At 44.2% G+C, this 14,755-nt stretch overlaps 1 protein-coding gene across 1 annotated transcript in view; it reads left to right on the top strand.

The window, feature by feature from the left end:
* The window catches only part of kcnj3b (potassium inwardly rectifying channel subfamily J member 3b), a 29,551-nt gene extending 20,418 nt beyond the window's left edge, over positions 1 to 9,133 (top strand). The window contains exons 3-4 of the mRNA XM_063217953.1: positions 8,132 to 8,347; positions 8,411 to 9,133. Of these exons, the coding sequence (XP_063074023.1) occupies positions 8,132 to 8,347; positions 8,411 to 8,982 (788 nt within the window). The 3' untranslated portion in view covers positions 8,983 to 9,133. The remainder of the gene's footprint in view (positions 1 to 8,131; positions 8,348 to 8,410) is intronic.
* The last annotated feature ends 5,622 nt before the right edge of the window (positions 9,134 to 14,755 follow it).

The raw sequence follows: 14,755 nt of genomic DNA, 5'->3' as shown, positions 1-14,755 counted from the left end.
ATATCAAATCCAGGTACTCCCTGCTTGACCCCTCAACACAATAAATTACCCCGCACACAACAGTAGAGAGAGTAGAGTAGAGTAGAGTAGAGTGCCATTTATCGATCCCAAAGGAAATAAAGGTGCCAACCGCATTCCACTATTCCTGGGGCTGGTCCATAAAACTAATGTAAACCACCTATTGTGTACTGTGTAGTAGCGCAGCCATTGATGCACACGTGCAGATGTTATTCTCATCCTCTGTGAGCCAAATCTATTCTGCCTGATTTACAAGCTGTAAGACCACCGTGCACCTGAGTAACAGCAATCTGCTCCCTGGCTGGCCGTCATAAGAATGGACCAAACACAGCAAATGGACTGGCAGACCTCATTTTCATCAGATCCAGCTTTGAAATCTGTGCCTGTATCCCTACACAGCATAAAACCACTCCAGGACCTGAGTCAGGGCAAATGGCTCCCTTGACTGCTGGTTCAAACACACAAATTCAAGATTCATGTTCGATTTCCCTTCCCTGTGGCTTATACGTATTTCAGAATAACATAAACAGACTGGTTCACCGGCCCTACCATGGCTCTAACGGTAAGGCACTAGACTGCCGGCAACACCCTAGTCTCGATTCCAGCCCGAGTCCTTTGCCGATCCGCCCACATCTCTCTCTCCCCATTCGTTTCCTATCTTGTTAGACCTCAATATCTGTAAACTAAGGTATCTTGCTTGATCCCCAAACATTTGTAAAAAACAGCTAGGGCGACCTACTGCCTTACCCCTGGCTAGTACAAATAAAATAAATCAGAACGACAAACAGAACAAAGATGGACTGTGGCACACCTCATCCTGTGTCTACACCAAATCCAGGTATTACGCTTGATCTCCAAACACCATGAGAACACTCCGTACTCCATTTTCATTCAAAACACACACGAGAGGTGGAGGATTGGACGGGCGAATTTGCTACCCGGGCAAAGGAAACAAAGTCAAGAGCCAGGATTTGTGGGAGGGGGTGGGAAAGGATTGTTTGCGTGTGTGTGTGTGACTGTGTGTGTGCGTGTGTGTGAATGTGTGCGTACGTGCATGCGTGCATCTGTGTGTGTGTGTGCACGGAAGCTCATGCAGTGGGGCATGTGTGTGTGGGAGGATGCTGGGTATATGGGCAGGATGTATGCACACGCACACGCACACGCACACACACACACACACACACACACACACACACACACACACACACACACACACACACACACACACACACACACACACACACACACACACACACACACACCATCACCACCACAACCATAGTTCAGCCAACTGTGATTCAGTAGCAGTGTTCGGTCCAGACAGGTTGGCACAGGGACGCATTGGCCATGCTCTTTAATGGCTGAGTAGCGAAGACACTTTTTAAGTGTGTATGCATGTGTACACACACACACACACAGACACATGCACGCGCACACACACAGAAACACACACACACACATGCACTCATACATACACACACAAATGCACTGGCCAAATGTTCGCTCTAAAGTAAGCTCTCACTGGCCCACTGTAAACTTCACAAACACACACACACACACACACACACACACACACACACACACACACACACACACACACACACACACACACACACACACACACACACACACACACACACACAACTTGGGCTTGGCTAAATGTGCCCTCTTAAGGAAGCGTGATTTTTTAAGTGCACACACACACACACACACACACCTCCCATTCCCTGGCACAGCCCCTCCAACACACACACACGCACCAACACACCCTGCATACACACACCTCCCACTCTCACTCGCACTCGCACTCCCACTACACACACACACACACACACACACACACACACACACACACACACACACACACACATACACACACACACACACACACTTTCTTGAGCTTGTGCTTGCGCTTGTGCTTGTGCTTGCGCTTGCAGACCTTAATGACTTTCCTGGTGAAGGAGAAGCTCCTTGTTTTGATGAGAGCAAATGGAGCGTGAACAGGCAGCAGCCCCCTGTAGGCGTCGCCACGGCAGTAATGCTTCTCCCCTCCCCGCATGCAAGTGTAAATGTGTTTGTGTGTGTGTGTGTGTGTGTGTGCGCGCACGTGCGCGCGTGTGTGCATGCACGCGTGTGTGTGTGTGTGTGTGTGTGTGTGTGTGTGTGTGTGTGTGTGTGTGTGTGTGTGTGTGTGTGTGTTTGTGCATGTGTGTGTGCATGTGTATCGATATTAACTTGTAATGTGGAATCAATTAAAGTACATAAAATGTGTGTGTGTGTGTTTGTGTGTGTCCGTGCGTGTGCGTGTACATGTGTGTGTGGGCTGTGTGTGGGAGTGAGAGTGGGAGTGGGAGGTGTGTGTAAGCAGGGTGTTGTTGTGTTCGTGTGTTGGTGCACGCGTGTTCGTGTGTGTTGGAGTGGCAGAGCCTGGGAATGGGAGGTGTGTGTGTGTGTGTGTGTGTGTGTGTGTGTGTGTGTGTGTGTGTGTGTGTGTGTGTGTGTGTGTGTGTGTGTGTGTGTGTGAGAGAGAGAGAGAGAGTGTGTGTGTGTGTGTGTGTGTGTGTGTGTGTGTGTGTGTGTGTGTGTGTGTGTGTGTGTGTGTGTGTGTGTGTGTGTGTGTCTGTGTCTGTGTCTGTGTCTGTGTCTGTGTGATGTGTCTGTGTTGGTGTACTGGTAATGTTTTTACATTATATATTATTCCTTCTCTCCTCTCTGCTCTCCTCTCTGCTCTCCTCTCTGCTCTCAGTAACATAAATGTGTTTTGTGTGGTGAGTCACACTTTAGTCACATTTTCTGCCTTTGACTTAACAGGAGGCTTCTATCTCTCTCTGCGCTCCAATCAGAGGTGGTTTTGCCAATAGGCTCACTAGGCAATTGCCTAGGGCCCCACCAAATCTGCCGTCTGTAAGGGGGCCCCCAACAGTCAGCCACGCCATGGTAAATGCCAGTAAAAACAATTCAACAGGGCCCCATGTCTGTATTTTGCCTAGGGCCCCCAAATGGCTAGAACCACCACTGGCTCCAGTCGTGCCATTTTCTCCCTGTGATTTTATGGCCGCGTAGGTCGAAAATGACACTCCCATCTCTCACACCTTCCCAGACCTTAATACTATGTCCTTAAGAGCCTTGTGTGTCCTCAAGAGTGTATGATAGTTATTATTACAAAGATACATGTTATTGTTGTGTTCATGATGCCCTGTTTTCCCTGTATCTACGCGACAGCAGAGATAAGGGCTTCTACTCTTACTCATACGTACCGGCTATGTTCACATGAGACATTTCATTCAGAATATATATATCTACGCTACAGCCAGGGGTGAAAGTAGTTTTCATGTCTTACCGGTGCTAACAACCGCCCTTCCAATGCCAACATCAGAAAGAGTGCAAACAACATAAAATGTGCGCTACAGATCTATATCACTGCATTTCAGGACTATTTCGGGTAACTTTGAGCTATTCTCTTCATAGGACACTTGTCTCAAATGGCATGGTGTGGTTGTATGCTTTCTACACAGTAAATGTTGTGGTGTTAATTCAACACTTACAGAGTTCATTTAAGTCCAAATGTACTCAAATGAACTCTCTAAGTGTTAAATGAGCACTGCAGAATTTACTGTGTACTCTACTAGAATTCTCAAATCTATTTCTCGATCTATATCCGGTTTTTGGCCAGCATCAACCCAATTCTCTTACCGTTACTGCGCACTGGCTGCGCGTACCTGCTTTCTACTACAGCAGACATAACTGCTTCTACTCTTACTCATACGTACTGTGTGCTGGTGTTATATCATCGCACACAGCAAAAGGGCAGTACAGCAAGTGCTATGCCCACATGAACGTAATAGTTGGAATCAGTTATTATTGTAATGTTCACATGTCAGTATACAGCCTATCATTATGTTGTGTTGCGTGTAACATTGTGTCAATGATGTGGTTGCTGGGAATGTGTATGTTGTCACTGGCTTGGCTATTATTTACTTTCGCCTTGGTGTGAACTGACAAAGTGGCATGGCACAATATGAGATAATGTGAAGGAAGTTATTATGATTTGTGACATTGATGGAGCGCTGTGTCACTTTTGAGATCACTGCAAGTGCGGGTGTGTGTGTGTGTGTGTGTGTGTGTGTGTGTGTGTGTGTGTGTGTGTGTGTGTGTGTGTGTGTGTGTGTGTGTGTGTGTGTGTGTGTGTGTGTGTGTGTGTGTGTGTGTGTGTGTGTGTGTAGGAGGGCCGGCATGTGGCATGCGGGGATGCATGCATACGTGCCTGCGTATGTGTTACCAATAGCCATGGTATTATTGATAATATACCATGATGTACATTGTAGTATGAACGTGTTATTGCTAATGATATGTGTCACTGATATGTCATCATGTAATTTACATTTTAGCCTATGCTGTACCAAGGTTATCTTCCACACACCGCGCTCTTCCGTCTTGTTGGTGCGTCTCTGAAGTAATCTAGTAGTAGGGAATGGATCGCACTCAATTTTTCTTCTTTCTTGTGGTTTTATTTTATTTTATCTTTGCAGGGACTGACATGACAGACGTTTCGGCTGCACAGAGCCGAAGACACTGAAGAAGGCTCTGTGCAGCCGAAACGTCTGTCATGTCAGTCCCTGCAAAGATAAAATAAAATAAAACCACAAGAAAGAAGAAAAATTGAGTGCGATCCATTCCCTACTACTAGCCTATGCTGTACCACAATGGAGTGCACAGAGTCAACTACAGTACTGTATTATAGTGTGTCAAATATATGATGGTATGATAGCCAGACTATTATTCATGTACACCTTTTCGTAAAATGAGCAGAGGTAGGCCTATAACAACATGAATGAGTTTTTCACATGATGATGATGATGATGATGATGATGATGATTATTATTATGATGATGATGATGAGACTGTATCTGCCACTTCATCACACTAGCGTTATGAAGTGCTGCATCACTTACGCGACCGTTACAAATGTGTGTGTGTATGTGAGTGTGGATGCGTGGGTGCATGCTGGCACATGTGTGTGTGTGTGTGTGTGTGTGTGTGTGTGTGTGTGTGTGTGTGTGTGTGTGTGTGTGTGTGTGTGTGTGTGTGTGTGTGTGTGTGTGTGTGTGTGTGTGTGTGTGTGTGTGTGTGGCTAATAGCAAGACCATTATTCATTTGTATCTTGGCGTTGTAAAATGGGCTGTATTGGATCACGGAGGGCATGGCGAATTAATGACTCAGGAAAAACAACTCTGCCCACAAGATCTGCTCATGTACGGTAGTGAAAGCACTCATTGTCAGCATTTAGACCACTTCTGCTTTGCCTACATACTGTGTGTATATAGGCCTATAAATATATATAGCCTAGTTATTCATATTCATTATTTAGTCTGCCTTTATCTCATGAGTATACTTAATGCATGAAGACATGGCCCATTTTATGAATTTGTTGTTATGGCCAAGTTGTAGCATAGCCTATCGCTAAAAACGCTTCAGTGTCGTAGTAGCGTAGCACTGTGGTAGTAAAAACCTTTTAAAAGAGTAGGTTGAAGTCCACACATCCAAGCTTCTGATCTGGGATCAGGACAAACAAATGACCAGATAAAAAGAGAAAAAGTCCACTTCAACCAGGATTTAAAAATAAAACAAGTGGGAGCAGACAATCCTGCTTGAAGCTGACTTTTTCTCTTTTTATCTAGTCAAATATTTTGGAGGAATTATTGATTCACATTGTTTGGCAACGAAAGATGTTAAAGAAGAGTTAACTGAGGATTCAAGTTGTGTTTATGTGAAGGAAAACTACTGTCCGTCTTCTCTCATTATTACACCAACTATTAGGCTACTCAACTAATGCCAAGAGAGAGGTGTAGTATATGCCAACCTATCACTACTCTCAGTATTAGGTTCGGGCGTAGGTTGTCACGCCACAAAAAATTATGGGAATTGGGGTTGTCCCAGGCAGAAAGGCTTCGCATTGGGATTCACAGGAAAACATGACAATATGTGGTGTGTGGTCTAGGGTAGGTGGAAAGAAATTAAATTTTCTTTATCAGTTGCCATCTGTGATGTCAAATAAATAGTTGTGTACACAGTTAAGAAATGCCATGCCATCCACACTTTAGATAAGATAAGATAAGATAAGATAAGATAACATAACATAACATAACATAACATAACATAACATAACATAACATGACATAAGATAAAGCTTTATTGTCTGTAACACCTGAAGCAGAAAATTGTCTTTGGCGTGTTTCGAGTCATTCTCACAGACATTAGACAAGACTTGACAAAACAGGACATAATAAGACAAGACAATATGCTGAGGCTGGTCATAGTTCATCTTTTGTTGATTTGGGTTACAGCTGAGGGGATGAAGGACTGTTTTTGAGTGCTAGTGGCATATTAAAGCGTCAACCTGATGGAAGCAGTTGGAAGGAATGTTAGCACAATTTGGACCTACTGGAAATCAGCGATCACCAGTTATCAAACTGAGGGCACAAGATGTATTAGTACATTTTTGTCTCTGTACATTTCCACTGTCTTATCCAATTACTCCACTTAAGGCACACGTGAAAGATGTCCTGTCAAACTGCAAAGCGAGGTGACGTTGTAGTCTGGCAAAACCTTTAGAAAAGGATGGAATCATTGTAAGGTCACATCTCCAAATGACCCAGGGCTCTGTCTGGTTAGGCTGAGGAGTTTAGATGAAATTAAGATGGCAGATCGTCAATCTGAAGCCAAGATAATTGGGAAGACTGAAAAAAGGGCAGAACGAGGGTGCAGCACGTCTTGCCCGGTCATCGAGGCCGTGACATGCACAGCCTTTTTATACTGTGAAATGGAAAGTTCATCCTGATATGCAAATGATAGTCCTGAATATTGTTTTTGTTACCACCGTTTAAGAACCTCTGCACCCTAAAAAGTCCACAGAGACTCTTGATGTACAATGAATGTTATTGTTCCGTGTTCAGACGTGGTCTTGTTAAAAAAGATGAGCCTTTTATTATTTCGTTATGATACAGGTTTACAGTGTGCACTGTATATGAAAGTTCACTTATGCAAGGATTCCTTCTTGAATCATTTTGTTGTTACCATAGTTTGCAAAAAGCCTTTGTACACAAAGAATATAATTTGTTCAGCTATTTTTGTCTAGGAAAACAGTCAGGGGCCAGTTATTATTGTGCTTAATTTTTTATTTGCATGATTAACTATGTTGATGATAAACCATGTTTGATAAACCATGTCTCTTCTCTTCAATCACTTAATAGGAAAGGAAAAGTAGGAACCACACACAGGACATGACCAGAAGGCTACAAGATCCCCTCGTGACTGACTTGCCCATAGAGTTATTTATTCATGAATTCATGTCCATGTTTTGTTTGTGTCTGTTTTGCCTTGGGGGCAGCATTGGCCTAACAGTTAGGGATTCGGTTGCGGGATCAGAAGGTTGAACCTTCAAGTCCTGTAGCTGTAAGAGTGTGGGTGGACTGAGACTCACAGCTGAAGTGAAGTGCCCTTGAGAAAAGCACCCAACTAAAACTCCTCACTGCACCTAAATAACGGAAGAGTTGCAAAACCTCCTAAGTGCATCGTTCGGAAGTCTGTAGACATGAATTTTGACATAATATAATCTTTATCGAAAAGCATTTTAAATTTCAATATCAAGAACTACAAGTCAAGCCAAATCATCGCTTTGTATACAGAGGATCAGGGTTGTGGATGTGCTCCTGATTGTTACTTAAGATGCGTTATGTCAGACTGAAAACAGTATTTGTGTTCAGGTCACCAGTTTGATACCCCTTAAGGTCTGGGTTTGAGTAACAGCAGGGCCAACTCCACTCACCTTTGCTAATGTAATGCTTTTTAAACCTCTTTTTCATCCAGCTTTTTGGCCTTTATTATGACAGGAAAGTATGAGAGGAGACAGGAAATGTTTGTGAGAGAGAGATGGGGTAGGGCCGGCAAACGCCCCCGGCCGGACTCGAACCGTGGTCCCCGTGGGTATGCAAGCCCAAATGTGGGGGGCTTAGCCAGTGCGCCACAGCACCCCCACCCCCCCAGGTCCCAGGATAAAACACATTTCACGTGTAATCTAAAGCTTTTATTCCCTCTTTCTCTTTCTCTGTTCTAGGCATGACGTGCCAGGCGCGGACGTCGTACACGGAGGACGAGGTACTGTGGGGCCACCGCTTCTTCCCCGTCATCTCCCTGGAGGAGGGCTTCTTCAAGGTGGACTACTCGCAGTTCCACGGCACTTTCGAGGTGCCCACACCTCCACACAGCGTCAAGGAGCAGGAGGAGAGTCTGCTGCTGTCCTCCCCACTCACCGCCCCCTCGCTGTGCCACAGTACCAGCGGTGGAGGTGGTGGGGGCGGAGGAGGAGGTGGTGGTGGTGGTGGAGGAGGAGGAGGAGGAGGAGGAGGTGAGGTTGGTAGTGTTGTACTGGAGGGTTCTGACCTGCAGGGGGAGTCAGAGCCCCCGCCACCCAACGCAGCCGCGAGCGCCACCAAGCTCCCGGCCAAGCTGCAGAGGCTGACGGGGCGAGACAGCAGCGGCGGGATGCCCACGCCGCGTGCGGGTGAAGGAATGGGGATGCCCCGGAAACTGCTGCGCATGAGTTCGGAGATCACGTACAACCTGGGCGACCTGCCCGTCAAGCTCCAGCGAATCAGCTCGGCGCCCGGCGTGGCCGAGGAACGCGGTGGCGGCCTGCACGGCATCAGCTCGCCGTTGGCCGAGGAGAGACCCGGCGGCGGCAACCTCCTCCTCAACAAGGTGGGGGGGAAATTGGCGGGGGGCGGCATGGGGGAGAGCATGAGCCAATCGGTGTCGGACTTGCCGCCCAAGCTGCAGCGAATGGCCGGCGGCGGAGGAGGAGGAGGGGGGAGAGGGGGAGGCATGGGCGGGCGGCTGGACGGGAACCTGCCGCCCAAGCTGCGGAAGATGAACTCGGAGCGCTTCACGGGACTGAGCCTCAAATGAACGAACACTGTCTGTCTGGACACTGTTGCTGGATCTCAAATGGTACACTTGTGCACTTCGGGCACTATGTTTCACTGCGTAACTAATAAGCCATACGCACTGAAACATGAACACTGAAGTGCCTAAGTGCACCATTAGAGATCCAGCACGTTTCTCAAAAGAGTTGTTGCTAACCAGTTAGCTACTTAGTACAGTAGGTTGCCAATGGGAAATAGCACTGTAACCAACTAACAACTGTAGTCAGCAAAAAATGCTTTTGAGAAATGCATCCCAGGCTACGTCCGATATGTTCACTCATTCAGCTTAGTACATTGTAGGACTACACACGGGGAGACAGTTCCATTGTTTTTTGCTCCTTACCTACAGTGTAGTGAAAGAGTGAACATTTCAGATTCAATATGTCGCTATAGTCTCACAGAGCTGGATATGCATTACAGAATGATAATATGAGGCACATGGGAATGGGAGTGTATTTAAGTATCAGCAAATTAAAATATCATTCAGAAAAGACAGGGTTGAAACTTACTTAAATATATTTAAAGCCACTCAAAGCAGAGTCCCTGTGCACAACCAGTGTCCAGTTGCTGGTGATGTGCAGTCAAAGTAATCCAAGTACCGTAAAAGGGGGATAAATTACAGCCAGAGGCGTAGCAGCAAATGTTGGGCCCTGTGTACTATCAGCTCCATAAATAGGACCGTGTGTGGGCCCCCTATATACAGTACAGTACATGGGGCCCTGGTGACTCAGCAACACTTTAGCCCCCTGAACGACATCCCCGATTACAGCACACTGGTCTTCTATGCTGGGACTTTATTAGGTAAACAACACGTTTCTCTGTTGCTTCATCAGATTCACTCTGACATTTTAAGCCACTTAATCAATTTGTAAAGAATTTGACATTTGAATAAGAACACATGGACTTTCAGCGACTTAAGAGCTCAGGCTCTGAATCCATTTTTGGTAATGAATTTATCTTTGAACAAGAACAGTTACACTCTCTGTGACTTAAGCCTCTAAAGCTGATGTCAGGTTGACATCTTTTGACTGATGATCTTATGAGGTTGCAGCTAATCGTTTCGGACTGATAACGGACACGTGAAGTGGACGTACTGTGGACGTCCGCGCCGTTGGTGTGTATGCACCGTGAGGTTGCAGCTGAAAACATCTGAAAACATCACTTGAGGTCAACAGGGGTTTATGTGAATTTTTAGCGTAAAATTTTCAGGGCTGAGGTTTACACCAACCAATTCTCTAGCAAGACTAAAACCACAAAACACAAACCCCCCCATAGGGTTAAATGGCAAAAGGAAAAAAAACAATGAGCGCTCTTAAGTCTTTTCTCCAGGTAGAAGGGGTGCATCAGGTTATTCCTTTTAAGGCTGACAGACTGAATCCAAAGCACTCTCCTCTCAGTCAAGGTAGTGGTTACTGTATATTAAAAAACCCTTTTTTCTACATTGGGGTATACAGACATAAAGACGCAGACTGGTTTCAGCCGATCCTAGAAATATCATTCTAAGATTGACTTTTAGCCCAAAGGTAGCTCTTGTGACCCGACCCACCTGGAGTAGCCAGTTCCTATTTCTGTTGTAATGCAGAGGTCCAGCTCTATGAGATTATATGAACACATCAGCACCCTTCCTGCCAATATGCCATGATCAAGTCAGCATTTAGTAAAGTGAACAATAACCAATACCTGACCAATACCACTGAATTTATAATCATCACAGGATTTGTTAATAAATAACCTTTTAGCAATTAATTCATTTTACAACAGGCTAGCATGTTTGATAACAGCATAGAGCATGCAAATTATCCATAGAGCATACTCATTAAATTAAATCTCTTTTTGAGGAAATAATATCACATAACAATACATAACTTGAATTAAAACTTTGAGATTTTTATTCATCTATAACTTAAGGGCACACTAAGTTTGCGTTTGAGAAATATTTAAGCAACATTGGTAATTTTCATGCATGTGTAATACTAGGCTACGCCATATCTAAGGCCAATCTCACACAGATTCACAAACAATAAGCCTTAACTTTGTCAAGTGGTTTCATCACACTAGGGGAATTCCAGAAAGCAGGCTATGTCTCTTGCCTGGATATGTTAACCCTAACGCTGGGGACACATGAAACTGAATTTAGCAAAAGCGACACGAAATTCACCATTTGCGAACAGGGGCGAAACAAAGCGAAAATATTGAGACAAGTTTAGTATTATGCAAATGAGGGGGGATTTCAACTCAGCAACATTAATGTGTCCATCGATTTGATTCTCTGCTACGATGTGTTGACCATTGATCTGTCAGAATGGAACAATGAATTTCATTTTAAGTCTACAGTAGGCCTATGTGTCCCTGGCGTGAGCAAGAGGCAACTCTAGAAAGAGGTCTGAAGCTTTGTTTTGATTGGCAGATAGACCAAGTCTCTATTAGGGGGCCTATGCTACAAAGCTGGTTCAGGAGTAAACCAGGTTAAGTTAAGAGGTAAATCATCTAATAAAATAGATGATAATAGATAGATAATAATAGATTTCTTAGGAAAATGAGCGCACCAGGCTCTTCTGTTAGATGATTTACCTCTTAACTTATCCTGGTTTACTCCTGAACCAGGGGGGCATTCCAAGAACCTGGTTCAACAGTAAACCAGGTTAGATCAACCTTGATGTGGTGGTAAATCATCTAATGGGAGAGCTGGAGTCCTTATTTACTTGACTGAAGGATGCCTGCAGGTATATTCATTAGCAGGTTTACCGCTTCCGGTAGGTTAACTTAGCCAGGTTTATCACTTAACCATGATCTTGGAATACTACCCAGCTTTGTAGTATAGGCCCAGACAGGGGGTTTACACCTCACTCTGGGTTAACTTAGCCAGGTTAGTAACTAAACCATCTTTGTGGAATATCCCCCCTGGTCACTCAAAAGTTGTTTTAGCTTTGTGTGTTTTCCCACCCCACAAGTCACCACCCTCACTTGGCCACAGCGACTGTCTGTTTGGATTGATTTGTATTCACCGTAATCACTTTGTTTGTGGAGTTGGAAGGGTGATTATCTATTTACCAATGTAGGCTACGTTTAAAAAGACACCATATGATCTGTTCAGCCAATTTCCAACATATATTTTTAAAAGGAAAAAAATGGAAGCAATAACAACTGAGCTATGCTTGGAGCCACCCTCTGTGTCATCTTGCATTTGTTTATTTCTTATTAATACCTCTCTAGTAATACAGCTTTTTAATGAACTGCTGCAACTTGCGTATGGATACATTTTCACCACGACCACAGACACATGATCCTGTGTCTTGTGTCAGCAGAAAGATTCACACATCAAGCATAATTCACACATCAAGCACCAACAATAATCTTTATAATAGCATTATTGCGCTGGTATATGTGTGTTATAAGATACCATGATTTAGGATGCACATTTTCCTGACTTTCTTTGAAGGGGACTTAAGGGTGTATTTTAACCATCATAACAATGGCATGACCCATATCACATGTTAGGAAAATTAACATAAACACATTTTGGTAACACTTTACTTAATGCTGGTGTCATAAGCATGTCATTACAGTGTCATAATAGTGTCATGACACAGTCATAGATAAGTCATAACCATTATGTCCATGTCATAAAATGTTCATTATGACACATGCATAACTGTGCCATGACACTACTATGACACTGTAATGACATGCTTATGACACCCACGTCAAGTAAAGTGTTACACACATTTTTTATGTTGGTTGTTTTTTTTCAATGTCATGAAACCTCAACAGTGTCAACTTTACATTGACAAAAATGAATGACACATCATAAATGTCAATATTGTGTCATGTGTAATGTGTAACAATGTTGCTGACATTTCGCCATGTCATTCTTATGCCGGTTACATGACACCCTTATGAACACCTTTTAAATTAAGTGTCACCTAGTTTATTTATTTATTTATTTTTCTTGCCATGATGCATAATTTACTCTGTCCAGTGCTGCTATATGTTGAATGATGTGCTCATCAGTATTGGTTCAAAGTCTTCCTTTCTTTTCAGAAATAAAAGTTGTATGTGCGACAAGGCTGTGAGCTATGCTGTGTGGATAATGACTGAAGTGTTCTGGCCGGGAGCTTTGATGCAGCTGTCCAGTCAGTGCTCTGCACACACTAAAAGGACAGTACACAGAGCCCTTAAATCAGGGGTGGGGAACCTTTTTCTTTCGAGGGGCCACTTCAAATTCATCCGAGGGCCGTAAAAGTCCTCCGATGGCCGTACTATGAACACAAACCAGGATTTCCCCCTGCACTGCTATAATGAAGGCAGCCACCTTTAAAACAGACCCCACCTTCTCTAGGTCCTCTGAATATAACTTGATTGTATTGCAAATGTATTTTGTAAGATTCCTTTACAAAATATGTCATATTTAATGTAAAACTGCATAACATTAAAACAATATCGAGGGCCCGACAAAACGTCCTCAAGGGCCGCAAACAGCTCTCGAGACATAGGTTCTCCACCCCTGCCTTAAATGGTTAATCTGTTAAAGGGGTATGCCACTATTTTGGGGCTTAATACAGTTAAAATAGTTGGCTGGGGTTTATAAAGGTGGTAAAGTGTCTTATTTTTCATGTTAAGCGTTGTCTTGCTTTAAGACAAGTTAAAAGAGGGAATATGTCGCTAAGCTAGTGAAAGTCAATGTATCCGTGTAGCATTGTAGCATGCTTATAAACCCCAGCCAACGATTTTAACTGTATTAAGCCCCAAAATAGTGGCATACCCCTTTAAGACATAGCCCCTGTTATACGTGTGCTGTTACCACAATGGCAATGATCAAGTCAGGACCGCTGCTAAGACTTAGGAAGCCCAAAGCATAACTGGTCAGGAGGCCCAACCCATGATTAAATAACACTAATATTGATACGTTTTTTTTGTCAATATCAATTTAGGAGTGCCCTAATTTTGGCGGCAAAGTGGTTGAGGGAGGGTATTGATGAGGTCAAGGGGGCGTTTGTTCAAAAAAGGTTGAGAACCATTGAGCTGTATTGCATGTGGGTATGATTGACAGGTGTTTTGGCCTTTGGCCAGGAGCTTTGCCGCTGTACAGTCACTGCTCAGCAGCACACACCAAAACCAGTGTTGCCAGATGTGTCTGATCAAATCCTGCCCAAAAGGTGCTCAAAAACTGCCAAGAGGCGCTAAATTCCACCAATTTCTGTGGGCATAAAACTGCAGAAAAAAAACGCCAAATGGCTATTTTTTCCCGTTTTTACCCGCAGGCGGCCATTCCAAGCAGGCCAACTGGGTGGGTAGCAGCCCAATCTGGCAACACTGGCAAAAACAACAACATAGAGACCCCTTGAAGGAGTGGTTTTGTGATTGGAATGAAAAAAAGGTTATTGGTTTCCTTACAAGCTTACAAACACAAGCCGTGCAGACTGTGGGGCCCACCAACTTCTGAAGCGGTCATAGCTCAGAGCTCTGCCGTATTACAGTAGTACTATTGACAGATTCATATTGGTTTGAGAGCTTCCTTTTTCAGAAGTTTCCAAAGCAAGTGTAAAATTGTGTGTGTGTGTGTGTGTGTGTGTGTGTGTGTGTGTGTGTGTGTGTGTGTGTGTGTGTGTGTGTGTGTGTGTGTGTGTGTGTGTGTGTGTGTGTGTGTGTGTGTGCGCGCATGCTTGCGTGTTGCGTGTATGCGTACAGTACGTGTGTACATGCGTGCGTGCGTGTATGCGTGCGTACATGCGTATGTGTGTGTTGCATGTGTACAT

Source organism: Engraulis encrasicolus, chromosome 15, assembly GCF_034702125.1.
Source record: "Engraulis encrasicolus isolate BLACKSEA-1 chromosome 15, IST_EnEncr_1.0, whole genome shotgun sequence".
NCBI lineage: Eukaryota > Metazoa > Chordata > Actinopteri > Clupeiformes > Engraulidae > Engraulis > Engraulis encrasicolus.
The sequence above is the reverse complement of the archived record's forward strand: the minus strand, read 5'-3'. Positions and strand labels throughout refer to the sequence as shown.